At 46.6% G+C, this 15,166-nt stretch overlaps 1 protein-coding gene across 2 annotated transcripts in view; it reads left to right on the forward strand.

Moving 5' to 3' along the window:
* The window catches only part of NELFA (negative elongation factor complex member A), a 305,468-nt gene that overhangs the window by 189,317 nt on the left and 100,985 nt on the right, over positions 1–15,166 (forward strand). For both annotated transcript variants that reach the window (XM_085642556.1, XM_085642557.1), the window contains 2 exons: positions 7,603–7,714; positions 10,408–10,670. In XM_085642556.1, coding sequence (XP_085498682.1) covers positions 7,603–7,714; positions 10,408–10,670 — 375 coding nt within the window. The remainder of the gene's footprint in view (positions 1–7,602; positions 7,715–10,407; positions 10,671–15,166) is intronic.

Genomic DNA, 15,166 nt, shown 5'->3' on the forward strand with positions numbered 1-15,166 from the left:
AGTTTTGGGGTACTAAGGGATCTACGTCAACGGCTCCGTCGACTGGAGGATGACTTGAAGAGGCTGGAGGCAGATATTTGGCGGCGGGGCGACGGGGAGGGTAGAGCCAAGCTGAGAGATCTGATGACTGAATACGCTGATACAGCTGACAGAGAGATGAAGTTCAGGGGGAAGTATGCTCAGGCAAGGCGCCACGGGGAGGGTGGCAGGCCCGGCAGAGACTTGGCGCAGGACATCCGACTGCCGAGACACGCCAATCACGTCCTGGAGGTGAGGGATGGTGAGTGCAACACCCACAAAGATGGGGCCTTGATTCTCCAGACCTTCCCCGACTTCTATGCCGACTTGTATCGCTCCAAGGGCATCAACGAAGCGGACCTCCCTTCTTTTTTTGGTGACATCACCCTAGGGTATCTGGCTGATAACCAGAGAGAATTCCTCTGTGCGCCATTCACCAATGATGAACTGAGGGAAGCTGTTTTCCAGCTGCGATCTGGGACGGCACCTGGGCCGGATGGCCTCCCGAGCGACTTTTATAAGCTGTATTTTGACGTACTCGGCCCCATCCTACAGACTGTTTATGCGGAGGCTCTGGAGCTACCGCCTACAATGAGAGACGCCCTTATTATATCAATCCTGAAGCCGGGTAAGCCGCCTGACAGGTGTGACTCGTATCGGCCCCTGTTCCTTATTAACGTGGACAGCAAAATACTTACCAAGCTGCTGGCCAACCGGTTGAACCTCCTGATGGAGGGGCTGATCCTGCCAGACCAAACGGGATTTATCCCCGGGAGGTCCACAGCCTCCGTACCCTTTTTTTGATCATACAGCAGGTGGACCCGCAGTCGCCCTTGGCGGCCGTGTTTCTGGGCGCCACCAAGGCGTTTGACTCTGTAGAGTGGGCTTACTTGCACGCTGTCCTGCGCAACATGGGTTTCCCGGTGGGCTTCTCGGCTTGGATACAGCTTATCTACGCTGCCCCGGCGGCTAGGGTACAAATTAACGGCCTCCTCTCTAGACCCTTCCTGCTGACGCGCGGCACCAGGCAGGGCTGCCCGCTCTCGCCGCTATTGTTCGCACTGGCTATGGAGCCGCTGGCGGCGAAAGTACGCCAATACCATCAGGAGAAGGCGCTGCGGTGCCTGCTGCGCCCCATCCTGATCTCGCTTTATGCCGATGTCACCCTCTATGTCAAGGACCCGAAACATAATCTGAACCTGCTGCTGCGGGTGTTCGTTCGCTTTGGTGGGCTGTCTGGCGTACGGATCAACTGGGCTAAGTCTCAAATACTCCCGCTCACTACGGCGGTGACCCCCTTTGAGCTGGATTTTCCGCTAGAGTGGTGCACTGACACTGTCCGATACCCTGGGGTGAATGTTAATCTGGACCGAGAGGAAGTGCTCCGCGACAACTATGGGCGCGCCATGGACTCGCTCTCTGACACGATCACTCGATGGGTAGCCATGCCTCTCTCCATCGCTGATCGAATCTCGTTGCCCAAGTTCCTTTACTACTTCCTGAATATACCCTACTTCCCGGGTCACACTTTCTTTTCTACGCTACACACGGCTCTTTTGCGCCTTGTGTGGGGTGGCAAGCAGCCACGGATAAGGTGGGACACACTGGCTCAGGCGCACTATGCCCATTACTGGTTCAAAGGGCCGAAATACACGGCCCACATGGCTGTGGAGCACTGGCTGGCTGACCCTGTCCCGCTGGAGGGTGCGCTCCTACAGCGCGTCTCGCCGCGCATGCGGGAACCCACAAACATAGAATGTACGGTGCGAGCTTGGGGCTGGATTGCGAATAAACTGCAGGCCCCGGTGATCTACTCCCCCCGGATGCCGCTGGTGTATCACCCACAGCTGTCCCTCCTCCGGGAGGGCGTCTTCCACAAACTTCAGAAACGGCGTGGGATCAGCGCGTGGGGCGACATCTACCCTAACGGGACGTTTGTCACTCTCAAACAGCTATGTCAGGAGCCTCCCCCTGATGCTATGGAAACCTTCTGATATGCGCGCTTGCGCGAGGGAATGCGAGCCTACACCCCGGGGTACCCGCAGGAGCCGCCGGTGCTCCCCCAGATCCATCTTCTCTTGGGGGCACAGACCGCGTCCCACTTGGTCTCCACTTTGTATAAATCATATGCTGAAGTTGGCGCGCCGCAGGGTGCTGCTCGAGCTCGCTGGTCCCAGGACCTGGGTCAGGAAATATCGGACCAGGAATGGCACTATTGTTGTGCGCAGACAGAGAGGGTGTCCGCGAGCGCCCGATTGCGCATCATGCACTTTAAATATGTGCAGAGGTACTACTACACGCCCGCTCGTCTGAAGCGGTTTGGGCTGCGAGCCGACGTGCTGCATTTGGCCTGGAGTTGCCCGGCCCTACACGACTATTGGACACAGGTATTTGATGCCGTTGGGAAGATGCTGGGGACCCCATTGCCACTGTCCCCACTGATGGGCGTCCTGGGTTACACTGAGAAGCTCCCTGTGGCACATAGGAGGTTTGCCTCGGTCTGTTTCCTTCTCGCCAAGTGGAGGGTGGCCTGCAGGTGGGTCAGAGGGAGGGCACCGAAATTCAAAGATTGGTTACAGACATTGATTCTTTGGCAAGACCAGCTGGCCCTGTACTCTGATCTTCTGCCGTCTTCATCCCGGCCCCGGGACATATGGGGACCCTTGAAGACATACTTGTTGTCGAACCCACTGCTGCCGGGTGAGCCTGAACCCCCCCCCCCCCCCCCCCTTTCCCCAAGCGGCTAGGACTGGACTCATGCACTCTAGATGCTTAATGAGGCGCTGCAAAGTGTCGACCCCTCTTTTGGGTTACTCTCACTGTGAGGTTAGCGAGGCGGGGTTCGTTTGGGTGTTTGTTTAGGTGTTAAGGCTGCAATTCCCGATAGGCTATTATACTGTACATGTGTGATCACTGTGACGCGGCCGGCCCGTATCGGGTTGTAGACGAACCGCTGTGTACACCACTGCCTTTCCTTTCTTAGAACACGCTGCCGGCCACTTATGGTTGTAGGCATTCTGCTGTGTACTGCAAATTATGCTGAATAAAGGTTTTTGAAAACAAAAAAAAAAAGAACTTTTACACAGTTCAAGATTCCAAACTCTAAAACTACTTCAATCAAATTCGAACGGCCAATAGGAAAATTCTTAGAGGGTATCTCATTCTAAAATCCACCAGTTTCTGCAAAATTACAGTGCATCAGGGAACGCTGCATAGAGAGATGCAGTGGCACTTTGTTCTCCAAGGTCCAGCACCAACCGCCCCCCTGTTGGTGAGACAGTTATCTCACTCCCCCGATGCTAGTAGTCTTACCTGGCGCCCACCGCACGCTCCCCGTGCGTGTTGTAATTGACGGTTATGACCTTCACCGAGCTCTTGAAGACTATCTTGCCCTCCTGCAGGTAGGCTAGGGTGCAGCGGATCGGGAAGCGCCCCTTCATCGGCATCTTGGAGGGTAGCAGGCAGCAGAACCGGAGGAGTAAAAACAACCCGGTACTCACATCTGCTGGAGGTACCAGCAGCACGCGGCCGTGGAGAGTCCTGGGAAGTGTAGTCTGAACGCAGTAGCAGGGACCTGGAAGTAACTTCTAGCTTGTATACGGACGTGAGTATAGGAGAGTAAAGACTAGAGCGCATTTCCAGAGCTAGAGAGTGTGAACGAGAAGCTTCGTGCTTCAGGAATAGAAAACTGTGAAATTCACGGCATTTCCAAAAGCAGTATGTTGTGCGAACCGAGTAAAACAAGTGCCGTATATCTTTAACCAATTGCCGCGCACAAAAGTCCCCCCGGGGGCCCCACGCTGGGCCAGCCTGAGAGGACAGGGGGGGTGGGGGGGAGGAGACCAGAGCAGCAGCCGAACACGGGAGTCGACAGCAGGGGGAGAGGACGCCATTAACACCACCGCCTTTCTCCGAGGTCCAGCAGAAATGCCTCGGAGAAACGCAGCGGCGTTTTTGGATTCGGGGGCGTGATTTCTTTCTCTCCTCTCGCCATTGGCTGGAATGTTTATATTCCAGAGGAGAGAAAGAAAGTAAAAAACACGCCCCCGAATCCGAAAAAGACGGGGCTTGTTTGGAGAGACAATGCTCTTCTCCAATAGCTGACCAGTATTTCAGAGGCCAGCCAATGGAGAAGAGGTAAAAAAAAGGGGCGGGTTAAAGCCCCACTCCTAATATTAAATCTCGCAAGCGAGACTGTGCAAGCGCAGCCTTCGCTAGCCGAGACCTAAAAAGGACAACATTGCTGCCTTTACTGTGTGACTACCACGGCCACCATTTTGTAATGGTTATTTTATGCTGGATAATACCTATTTTCACAATATCAATATCCTGAGCATTTGTGCATAAGTCCACAACCTTAAATCCTTTTCAAAGTAATGAAAACAAAATGAGAATTCAAATTAAATTTTTTAATTTAACACATCTATTGTCCAAGTGGACGAATCTCACTTTATAAATCGCACTAGTGCTCCAATTGAACGCCTAATGTTTTGTGGAACAATTCTACCAAAGTGGGTGAACTCGCAATTATCACATTGTCATCAGCTCATTTCAATTCTGCCCTAGTGGGCTAATATTAAAAGAAAAAAAAACATATTTCCAGTTCATTCAATAACACCATTTCATGTGGCTTAATCTGCAATTCTTCACAAGGCATACACTCAGTCTCCTACAAAATAAAACCAAGTGCACCCATCAATAAAATGGTCTCTTACCTACTGTTAAAAACAACACAAACATCATTTACAAGAGGCAACTCGTCGAATTTCATTACATCAAAAGAAAATTCATTAAATTTCAATGATCTGGTTTAGTTACATCTCAGCCGAGATGAACTGTTAGCTCTTCATCTTTATTGATGCTCCCCGGATACATGGTCTCGTACTTTATTATCAAACTTGATTCTAATCTACGTAACTCTTGGATCCTATTTCCTCCTCACTCAGAGATGCCAATTCTGTCAAGGGCACAATATCTTATCAAACATGTCTTTATTATGGCATTCTTTAAAATGCCGGGCGATGGGGTATTGCCTGTCCTCGTTTGCTATGGCACGCATGTGTTCTAAAATACGCAGCTTGACTTGGTTAATAGTACTGCCAATATATACCAGTTGACAAGGGCATATTAGTGCGTACACACACACACATCAGATTTGCAGCTTAAATGGCGCGAAGAAAGTTCCCATCGCCGGGCCTGACAGTAGATCACATGATCATAAATGAAAAAAAATTTTTTAAGGTAAGTTGACATCATGTTAAGTAACATCTGTGTGCATAAGAACATACAGGTCGGTCTTTTAAGTAATACCTGCAGGCTTCTAAGCCTAATTCATGGGGTATGCAGGTATAAAGGCTGTTAACGTCTAGTGTTAATAGTAGCATATCTTTTTCCCAAATGATATCAATCATTCTCAAAAAATGCCCCGTATCTTTTACATGCAAAGGCAATGCTTGCAGATATGGTCTTAAAAAATGATCCATGTATTTCGAGGTGTTTTCAAACGTACTTCCAATGGAAGAAACAATAGGACGTCCTGGTGGAACATCTTTGTTATGTATTTTTGGTAAATACATTGCTGGTAGTTTGGGAAATTTGCAATATAAGTACTTGTACTCGTAACTAGTGATCAAATTTTCACTTTTCCATTTGTCCAAATTGTTTCTATATGCGTCATTACTTTTTTCATAGCATAGTCTGTCACTTTTCACATAACTCTCTTTATCATTAAGTTGTCTTCTTCCTGGTACATGGTGAGGAGCCATATAACTACGTTCCCTCCTTTATCTGCTTTTTTAATTACTATGGACCTGTTGTCCTGCAATTGTTTAATAGCTGTTTGTTGTTTTTTAGTAAGGTTGCTATTGAACTGGGGTTTGTGTTTCGCCAATGTTTTAAATTCTTTCAATACCCCTTTCTAAAACACCTCTATTGATTTGTTGTACAATTGGGGCAAACATACAGATTTAGGTTTGAAACCACTGTCACAAGATTCATCAATTACCACTTCTTGTGCTAAGCTGACCAAAGGGTCGTCCACCCATTTGTCAGCTCCCAGTTCTTAGTGTATGCAGTGTCTCAATATCACCAATTGATAATATGGGTTCCTTATCCGTAGTTGTCTGTACCATCTGTCTCAGCTTATTAGCATGCCACTTTTTAAATTTTAATTAACGTGTGAAAAAGAATAGATCAATCCTAATTTCTGTATAATTAATATTTCTAGTCGGACAAAAAGTCACTTCTAGAGAAAGCACATCAATTTGTTCATTAGTCAGTAAAAAATTAGAAAGGTTCAATACCCTGAGGGTGTTCATTTTGTTGCTGTTTTGCCCCTTGTAGTCATTCCCTTGAGGTTTTGTATATTTCCTTGCTGCTTTACGCCCTGCTCGGCGCCTCTGGCACCTCGACCTCTTGCTGCTTGGGACTTGCTGATTCCTGCCTTCCATTGGCAATTGTCGTACTCCTTTAAAATACTGGATTTTACTCTTTCCGGGGCTTGACTTATCCCCCTCTCCGTGGGTTCTGTTTCTAGTGGTCGCGATGTTGTAGCCACTTCAATTGAAACTCCAATATTATCATCTCACCCACACATTGGTTAAGGAATGCCTCCTTGGCAGGTCTGTTACTTGAATTGACAGTTAAAGGAAAATACTATTTTCGGTGCCGGGGATTAAAAAGCATGCTGGACAAAGTAAGCTACATTTAATATTGAAGTCCATGACCCAAACAGAAAAAAACCTACAACACTGAGTAGCAAAAGCCATGTCCTTTTATAGGCAGTCTTATTTGTTGTAAACGTCTGGGTCGATCTCGATTTCATAGTCATCTTCAAAGCTTTCTGAATACCATGTGAAACAAGCTAAGCAGGCATGTCTTAAGAGAGCACCAGTGGTTGTTGAATAGCTAAGTCCTAAAATGCTTTCTCTGAATTATAGTTTCCTAATATTTTTGCTGCCGTAGAATGCCGCTGCCTTTATCATTGTCTCAGTGGCTAAGTTTCCTACCTCATTGTTGCTCTAGAATTAGAAGATATTGAGTCTGCTGATTTCAGACAAGTAGTACAAAATGGGGTGGTGATGGACGGAGCATCAGATCAATCAAACACACCCAGTCAACAGATCTGGGTTTGATCCATCACCGTTCTTTAGCCCACTCTGCCACCCCAGTTCAGACATGGCCATATGCAAATCGGTCTGACCCTGTGCCTCATGGGAACAGTCCAGCCCGAACTGCCAAGCCATGCCTTCCCTGGACCGGAAACAAGCTTCCTAGGACCGGTTTCTGGCAATTCAGTCATCTTCAGCCAGGCTTTCAGACAAGTAGGCATACTATTATGTAGACTAATTTGGAGCAGTAGTGCTCTGTAGGATGTGTTTCATATAGATGTAATGCACTTGAGAGAGGGAATTTGAATTGTATTTTGTGTTGTGATTGGCAGTAATGTATTTTTGGCCGGTAATTATAATTTCACCTACGGATCCACTCTTTAAATGCTTCATATTGTTTGCGATTTAGCTTGGTATCTGTTGTATAACGATGCACTTTGTGTCTTCAAAACATAAATGTTTTCACTCTTTACAGAAATTTGGTTCCTTGAACAACGAAACCGCTCTTCCCTCAACCAGTTACTTACCAGCAACCCCTAGTGTGGTGCCATCTTCATCTTATATTCCAAGTTCTGAGTCACAGCAAGGTAAATGGAACATTATGCATTGTTACATATGTTGGTATTTAATCTTCAAATTCAGTCCAGTCTTTTCCCTTGAATCACTCAGCTTTAGCACCCCACTGCCCACATGCCTACCCAACCTCCTGTACCTGCTCCAGTCTGGGACCTTAACATTAGAGTCCATGCACTTATGCCCTCTGCAGTTGCTTTCGTGGAACGTGGCCGCCTTCTGGCTATCGGCTCGCCAAAGCACATCAGTGAGTTGCTAGCACTTGCCATTCAGGAACCTTTCATTCAGGTCCACAGGAATTGGGCTCTTAGAACTAACCTGAAGTTAGTGTTGTCCTTTCATCGTAAACCAACCATAGAGCAATCAGTTGTCGTCCCAGTCGATTCTGTGGCAGAAAGAATATTGCACGCAAGAGGTCCCTAATGCACTTCGTAAACCAGACCAAATCATTCAAATCACACCAGTTTATCTCGTTTGCTAAACCCCACAAGGGGCTGGCATAGCCAGGTAGATTATCTAATGCATTCATACTGGTAACTTCAAGGCAAAGAGGGCCCTTCAGGCCCCTTCTAGGATGCACTGCACTAAATAAAGGTTCATGCTTTCGCCTTCCTATGCAACATCCCCTTAGCCAGTGTTTGCAAAGCGGCCACCTGCTTAACTTCGCACACATTTACGAAAAAACTGTGGACATCTTGGTCCGTCTGCAAGCTCTAGTTTTAAGAACGTTGATACATCTGCATCCTACACATACTAGCCACTGCTGCTTGGGGTATACTGCTATACAGAGTATGCGAAGAATGTTTTTACAGCCATGCATGCTATGAGTGTAAAATACTACTTACACCGTTTGTAGCATTTAGGGCTGTATATTTGCATGTGATCAGATGTGTTTGCCTCTTGCAGATCTATAACTTTTGTCATTTTGTAAAATGACAACTAGCAACAAAGCAGCAATTCAAGGCGGAGTACAATGCGCAGAGACCCACATCAATTTCCACATTACAGCAAGAAGATACATTAGGGGAGACAAGACACATTCCATCATTATTGTAAACTTCACAAAGCAAATGCATTCAGTTCTTAACACCCAGACACAGCCTTATCCCCCCCCCCCCCCCCTCCCCACAAACACTGACTACCTGGGGGATCGTCCCCCGCCTTGCCTCTCTTCTGGTCCAAAATCTTTTGACAGAGCAAACCCCAAGCCTCCAAGTCAGCAGGAAGTCTGGCATCAGATCTGACGCTAAGCTTTTGAGTTTCCCCTGCCAAAGCCCATTCTGAGACCTCTATAACCCAAAGCTCCTCCTATGGAGCCCTAACCCCCATCCAAGTGATTGCAACTCGTCTCCTCACCAGCACAAGTGCCAGTTGCATGAAACGGATTGTCATTTTACGCTTCTTGGGGAAGACTGGATGACCCAGCAAGCACAGCTGAGGCATGTGATCACTGGTCAGGGGGGGCAGTTTGGTTAAACCATACAAGTACCCTCTCCCAGAAGACACTCGCATGCCAGCAGCCCCATGCTAAATGCATAAGATCTGCCTCCCATGCTGCGCAACGGGAACACTTGAAGTTGTGCCCAGGATTAATTTTATTCAGGCCCACAGGAGTCACCAGATGCGATGCATGAAGTTACAGTAAAATAATTTTTACCGGGCGTTACTGGACAGTGTCTTGAATAAATCACACGTCCGAGCCCAGTTCACATCTGAAATAGGGGTTCCCACATCTACCTCCCAAGTGTTCCACACCCTCAGTGGCCCCCTAATCATATCTGCCTGCAGTGCCTTATAAATTAATGAAATGAAGTTGCCTGACCCCAGCGTCAATATCACATCCAATGTGGCAGAGGCAGCTGAAGCCGCAGAATACGACTACCAAAGAACCATCACCGTGTTAGACACACCCGCATAATGTAGAAAGTGCCTCTGGCCTAAGGGAAACTGATCCTTAGCTTCATTAAATGACATAAGCCTCATTGGATACTACAGATCCTTCACTAACTTGCAGCCACCCTCACGCCAAGTGTAGTAAAACATAGCCTCTACCTTCTGGTGAAATGGAGCCAAGATCCATATTGACAGTTCCCGATGAAAAGGAGCCCTCTTAATCACCACCCTGTGCCACACCACCACCACCGCCGTCTGTCTCACAACGTAGTGCACATCACAGGACACCCCAGTACCCACCATCAGCTATGCAGGGAGCTTGTTCCCTTCCACCAACCCTGCTAGGAGTTCCTTCTCCCAATTACCCTCCTCTTCCATCCAATTCGCTGCATGCTGCATGTCAGAGGCATAATAATAATCCACATTCAGCACACTAAGCCCCCTGTCTTCATACCCCCTCATCCACGTTAGGTGCGATACTCTAGTCCGTTCCTTTCCAGGTGAGCGAGATCGGAAGGGAATTCAGCTTATGGAACACCCCCCACATGCAGGGGGATACAGTGAATTTTGAACCACGTACAGGCATAGAGGCAAAAACACCACCTTGGTGACTGCAACTCTACCCATCCGTGATATTTAATCTGTGCTGCTGCACCTCAATTTTCAGTCACACTCCACGCATCATCTCACCTGCACTACTGTATACGAACAGGTGTTTTAGAGTTAGTAGCATTTTCCATTTTTTGGTTGCTATGTTGCGGATTTAGTTTTACTTTCATTATTAAACCATGTTTTACTTGAACTTTGTCCACAGCTGGATCAGTGCGGGAGGCATTACAAGCTAATAGGCAGCCAGAAGATCCTACTGCTGCAAACAGTACTCTGCCTACTCAGTTTAAGCAAAGAACGCCAATGTATAACAGCAATTCAAATCCTCCTACATCTGCTTCTGCTGTTACACCTACATCACCCTTAACACCTACAACTCCTCCAGTCACAGCACCTGCAGCACCAGCACCACAAGTAGCCCAACCAGCTCCGACTCAAACACAACCCAAGAAAAGCCTTTCCCTCACGGTAAGGTCAAGATGATACTTACAACTTTTTTCCTTTCTTTTACAGTTTAGTACACATTATGTAATAGAAGAAACTATTTTGACCTAAACTTAAAGGTTGGAGTACTATGTATAATATTTTATTGGCCCATAGTCTGCAGAAATCATGTGATCAACGAATCTTTCATTCATGATCTGTATATTTTTGGAAAGGGGTCTTTGTGTTGTACATAACTGAATTATGAATTGCATGACTGCACTTTCTACCTTTTTTTTTTGTTGAATGTCTTAAATCAAAATTAAATATTACCTTTTTTGCAGGCTTTCCAGGACATGTTTGGCAGTTTATTATCATATGTGAAAGCATTTATATGTTGTAATTCCATCTTTACTTATCATATAAGATTGAATCGGCAAATGAAGAGAGAAATGTTTTGGAGAACGCTTATGACATAAGTCATGGCCCCTGGGGCTTTAAATTATATTTTTTCAACATGTCACCATTCATTATATAGTAAGTGAGATTGCCAAAATTGGGACTGAAACGAGCTTGAAATTAATTTTGAGGCAATAAGCAAAGGACGTAATGTGTTTGATTTTCTGGCTGAAGTTTGTAGAACTATCTCAATTAATAGTTAAGTGTCTTTACTCTCTGCTGGCTCAAATATTAGTGTATTGATGTTGGGAAGTGTGCTCAGATGGAACACTTTGCAGCATGGGAAAGTAAAGGCAGGTGGTAGAACGCATAGAGTATTCCAGTACTTCATCTAAGGTAGCAGTGGCACAGGTCAGTCTCAATGTTTGTCACCGGGACAGCACACTAGCACCATCTTACCATTGTCCAAGGCAAAACCAGTCTACTTGTTGGTCAGACAGTTCTAGGGTGTACCTGCAAAACTTGTTTTGATTAAACACATGGAAGGAGAGGAAGGTAGGTCTTTGCGCTCTTGTTGTACCCAGCAATATCAAAGATATCTTGTTCATACTCCTTAATATATCTCCATTGACACCTTTTTAACCTGGTTACAGATTTGGGTGGTGGTCTAAACCCAGACTGTAGGAAAGTGGGGTATTACTTACTGAGGCTGGTTAGGCTTCACTATGCGATACCTTCACGCTAACCCAAACAGGTCCTTCGGAGTCACACTAATAAATCCCTAGCTCAGTCCTGGTAGAGAGGAACAGAGCAGGCACGCTTTAATAGAGCAACATGTGTTAAGTATTTCAGAGAACCAACATGGACAGTAAGTGATTGGTATCAGATTTTTTGGGGAGTTGTCAATTTATAAAAATTAAGTAGATTTTTATATACACTTAGACAGCAACACAAAGACAATCTGAGTATAACCAGAGTTATGGATTAAAAAAAAAAATCAGTGCATTTAAATCCTGCTAAACAATGTTGCACTCAATGTGAAAACACACTAGTGACACTCTGTCACTTGCAGGTCGAGTCCAGTGGAAACCACTGGAAGGGTAATGTGATGCAGGTCCCTGGACCAGGCTCCGACAGAGTTGAATTTTACCTCGCTCATAGGATTCAGGTGCAGAGTGGTGCTGGCCACAATGCATTGTACTATTTACTTTTAGGCGATCCCTCAGTGGGCCCAATAGCCAATGATTCCTTGGCTCCAAGAGCGATTTGCCTGTGGGCTGCCGGGGACTAGTACCGAGATTACAAGGGCATTCTGGAGTTGCCTTTGGCTTGCAGAGAGGCTTCTTTCTCCTTTCAAGCTGATCTCTGGTCCATGACGAGTCATGGTCATGCAGTTACAGGGTGGGAGCCACAGGTGCAGAGTATTGCGCCTTTGCTTTGTGCAGGTCCTGGAGTTGCAGTCATGCGTCTATCTTTGGTCGCAACTCAAGCAGATCTGAGTGTCTTGTGTTAGGGGAGCCCCTTAAATCCTGGATTTAGGGGCATTCAGGGTGTTAGTGCTGGTAGCCAATAGGCTACAAGCCCCAGCAGCAAATACTCCCCGGAGTGGACCACTTCCTATGGATGGTGCCACCTTTTTTACCCAGAAGCCTCTATTCTGCCATTTTCAAAAATGGCTGATCCATTCTTCGGCTGTACAGACCCAGTAGCCCAACGTGGGGTGTGGCTACTCTTCTAAGGGTGTACACCTCCTGACTACCTAATTTTCCCACCTGCCCGTGTTGCAAATGTACCTGGAGCAGGGGGTATACTTTTTCTTACTCTAGGAGGAAGCCTGGTTCCATATTGGAGGCGGTGAAGGCTTTTAAGCTCACTGACTTGATGTGCTACCTCCCACCCAGGTAGATCTTTGTTTCTGCCTCCGGAGAGTTCACACCTCTTGGCAGTAGGTCAGATTCCTGTCTTGGCAGCTACAGGCTGTCAGCCAGTGCACAGGAAAGGCTGGGGGTAACCAGGGGGGCAACCTCTGTGACACTGGTGCATGTCACATTAAATCAGACTTGAGAAAAAGATCATGTTTGAGACCAGTTGTTTGATACTAAACTTAAGGGACTGTAATGGAGCTAGCAACCTTATCTTGTGGCCCACTGAACACCTATAGTAGCTCCTGATGTATGGAGCCTACTATAGGGACATATAAGCGTGCACTTATATGTCCACACCTTTAGTATAATGCACCCTGCCTCTGGGCTCAAGAGGCCTACCTTAGGGGTGATGGGCATGTATTAAAAATAGTGCTGTGACCTTGCCACTCATGGTATGGGCGAAGTAGAGTTTGAGCAGTTTGCACGGCTCCAGTAGTCCTCTCTTGAACTGCGGTCATCTCTTTACTTGGGTCACTTAGGGTGGCACAGTCAGTGCTGCAGGCCCTGGTGACTCACTTTAACTCCCATGCCCTGGGTACCACTGGTACCACTTACCAGTTACTTATAAGGGGGTTATATTCCTTGCCTATTGGGGTTACCAATTCACCGTTCATATTTTAAGGAGCCTAGTTAGTCAGCTCCGGAGCCCTTTCAGAGTCAAAACCATCATCATTGGAGAAAAGTGTGGGGGTGACCATACAAAAAAGACACTTTATCCAGTATTGGGTTATCTTTCATAGATTCATATGCGGGAGTCCCACGGTAAATACAAAAGTAGTGCCAAAAGTAAATAACGTAGTAGGCTAAAAGAAAAAGCCCAAGGCCTACATCTTAGTAGCCTATCTACATCATTATAGTAAAGAAAACAAAAATTGGTTCTAACGAATCTGCTACCAGCACCCTCTAGAACCGTCCCAGCAGAGGCAGTCCTCCTCAGATTTTCACAGCACGTCATGTGAAACGGAGTCTCCCTGAGTACCACTCAGTTCTTCTAATTTTTTTTTTTCAGAATGTCTGACAGGAAAGCTCTTTTCAAACCCTGCAGGACCGGTGATAAAAAGAGGGTTCATGTGGATGACCAACATAAGGACTGTATTTATTGCCTTCATCCCAAACATGAGGCAAAAAATTGCAAGATTTGCCTTACCTTCCCTACCCAAACCATTCGGGATAGAGATGCAAGACTGCTCTTGTGGCTACAAATCTTCTTCGGCTGAAGAGGATGACAGAGCATCTACTTCCAGCAAAAGAGCCAGATCCCATGACAGCTCTTCAGGTGAGGGGAGAAAACCTTTGAAATCATCCCATGATGTTTCTGACCCTTCAGAGGTCACCAAAACGTTCCTCTGGGTCAACGCTGTCTCCGTCATCCACAGCAGGCAAGGACTCAAAAAAGGCATTCACTTCAAAAACTGTAAGTAAAAGCCATATTATATCTGTCACGGTGACTACTTCATCTACTATCGCTGTGACTTCTTCTTCTGCCTCATCTACGGCTACTATTTCAACTACGGCCATTCAATCGCCTATTCTGTCTACAAGAATCTCTATTTCTACCAAGAAACCGTCGACGGTACCATCGATTAGCTCGACGTCGATGGTGATTTCAACTTTCTCATTGACGACTCCTCGAACTGGTTTCTTGGTAGAAATAGAGAGCCCCGTCGACAAAGAGCCCCGTCGACGAAGGATTTACCTGCTCAATCCACAGTTTCTGCTGGGTTAGCTCTATCTGCGCATTCAACGCCTAGGTCATCGGGTTTTTACCAGCTTAAGACTTTTCAAAGACAACAAGATTACAGCAAGATCTCACCACTTATGCCTTCACATCTCCTAGACACTTACACTGAAAATGATGACTGAGGATGAAGATGATGAAGGACCCTTTGGTACAGCTCACCACCCTTCTGAATTAAATATCAAGTGTCAGGATGACGACTACCAGGAGCAATATTATCAAGAAAATATTATTATTCCACATCATAGATTCCATCATCGGGAAGGACGCCAGAGGGAAATGAGTCTCCTCCCTCCAACGCTCATTCAGGATTTACAAGCCATGCTGGCGGATTACCAACAAAGGTTCCCCCACAGCAGACAGTTCCAGAGAACCCACCCATACCAGCGGTGGTTCCTGTTCCATTGACTCAACCTGAAGTTCCTGTTACACCTGTCCCTGCTTCAGGTCAAACGGAAGGGGTGCAAAATGACACTACC

The sequence above is a fragment of the Triturus cristatus genome, chromosome 2_2, assembly GCF_964204655.1.
Source record: "Triturus cristatus chromosome 2_2, aTriCri1.1, whole genome shotgun sequence".
NCBI classification, from domain to species: Eukaryota; Metazoa; Chordata; class Amphibia; order Caudata; family Salamandridae; genus Triturus; species Triturus cristatus.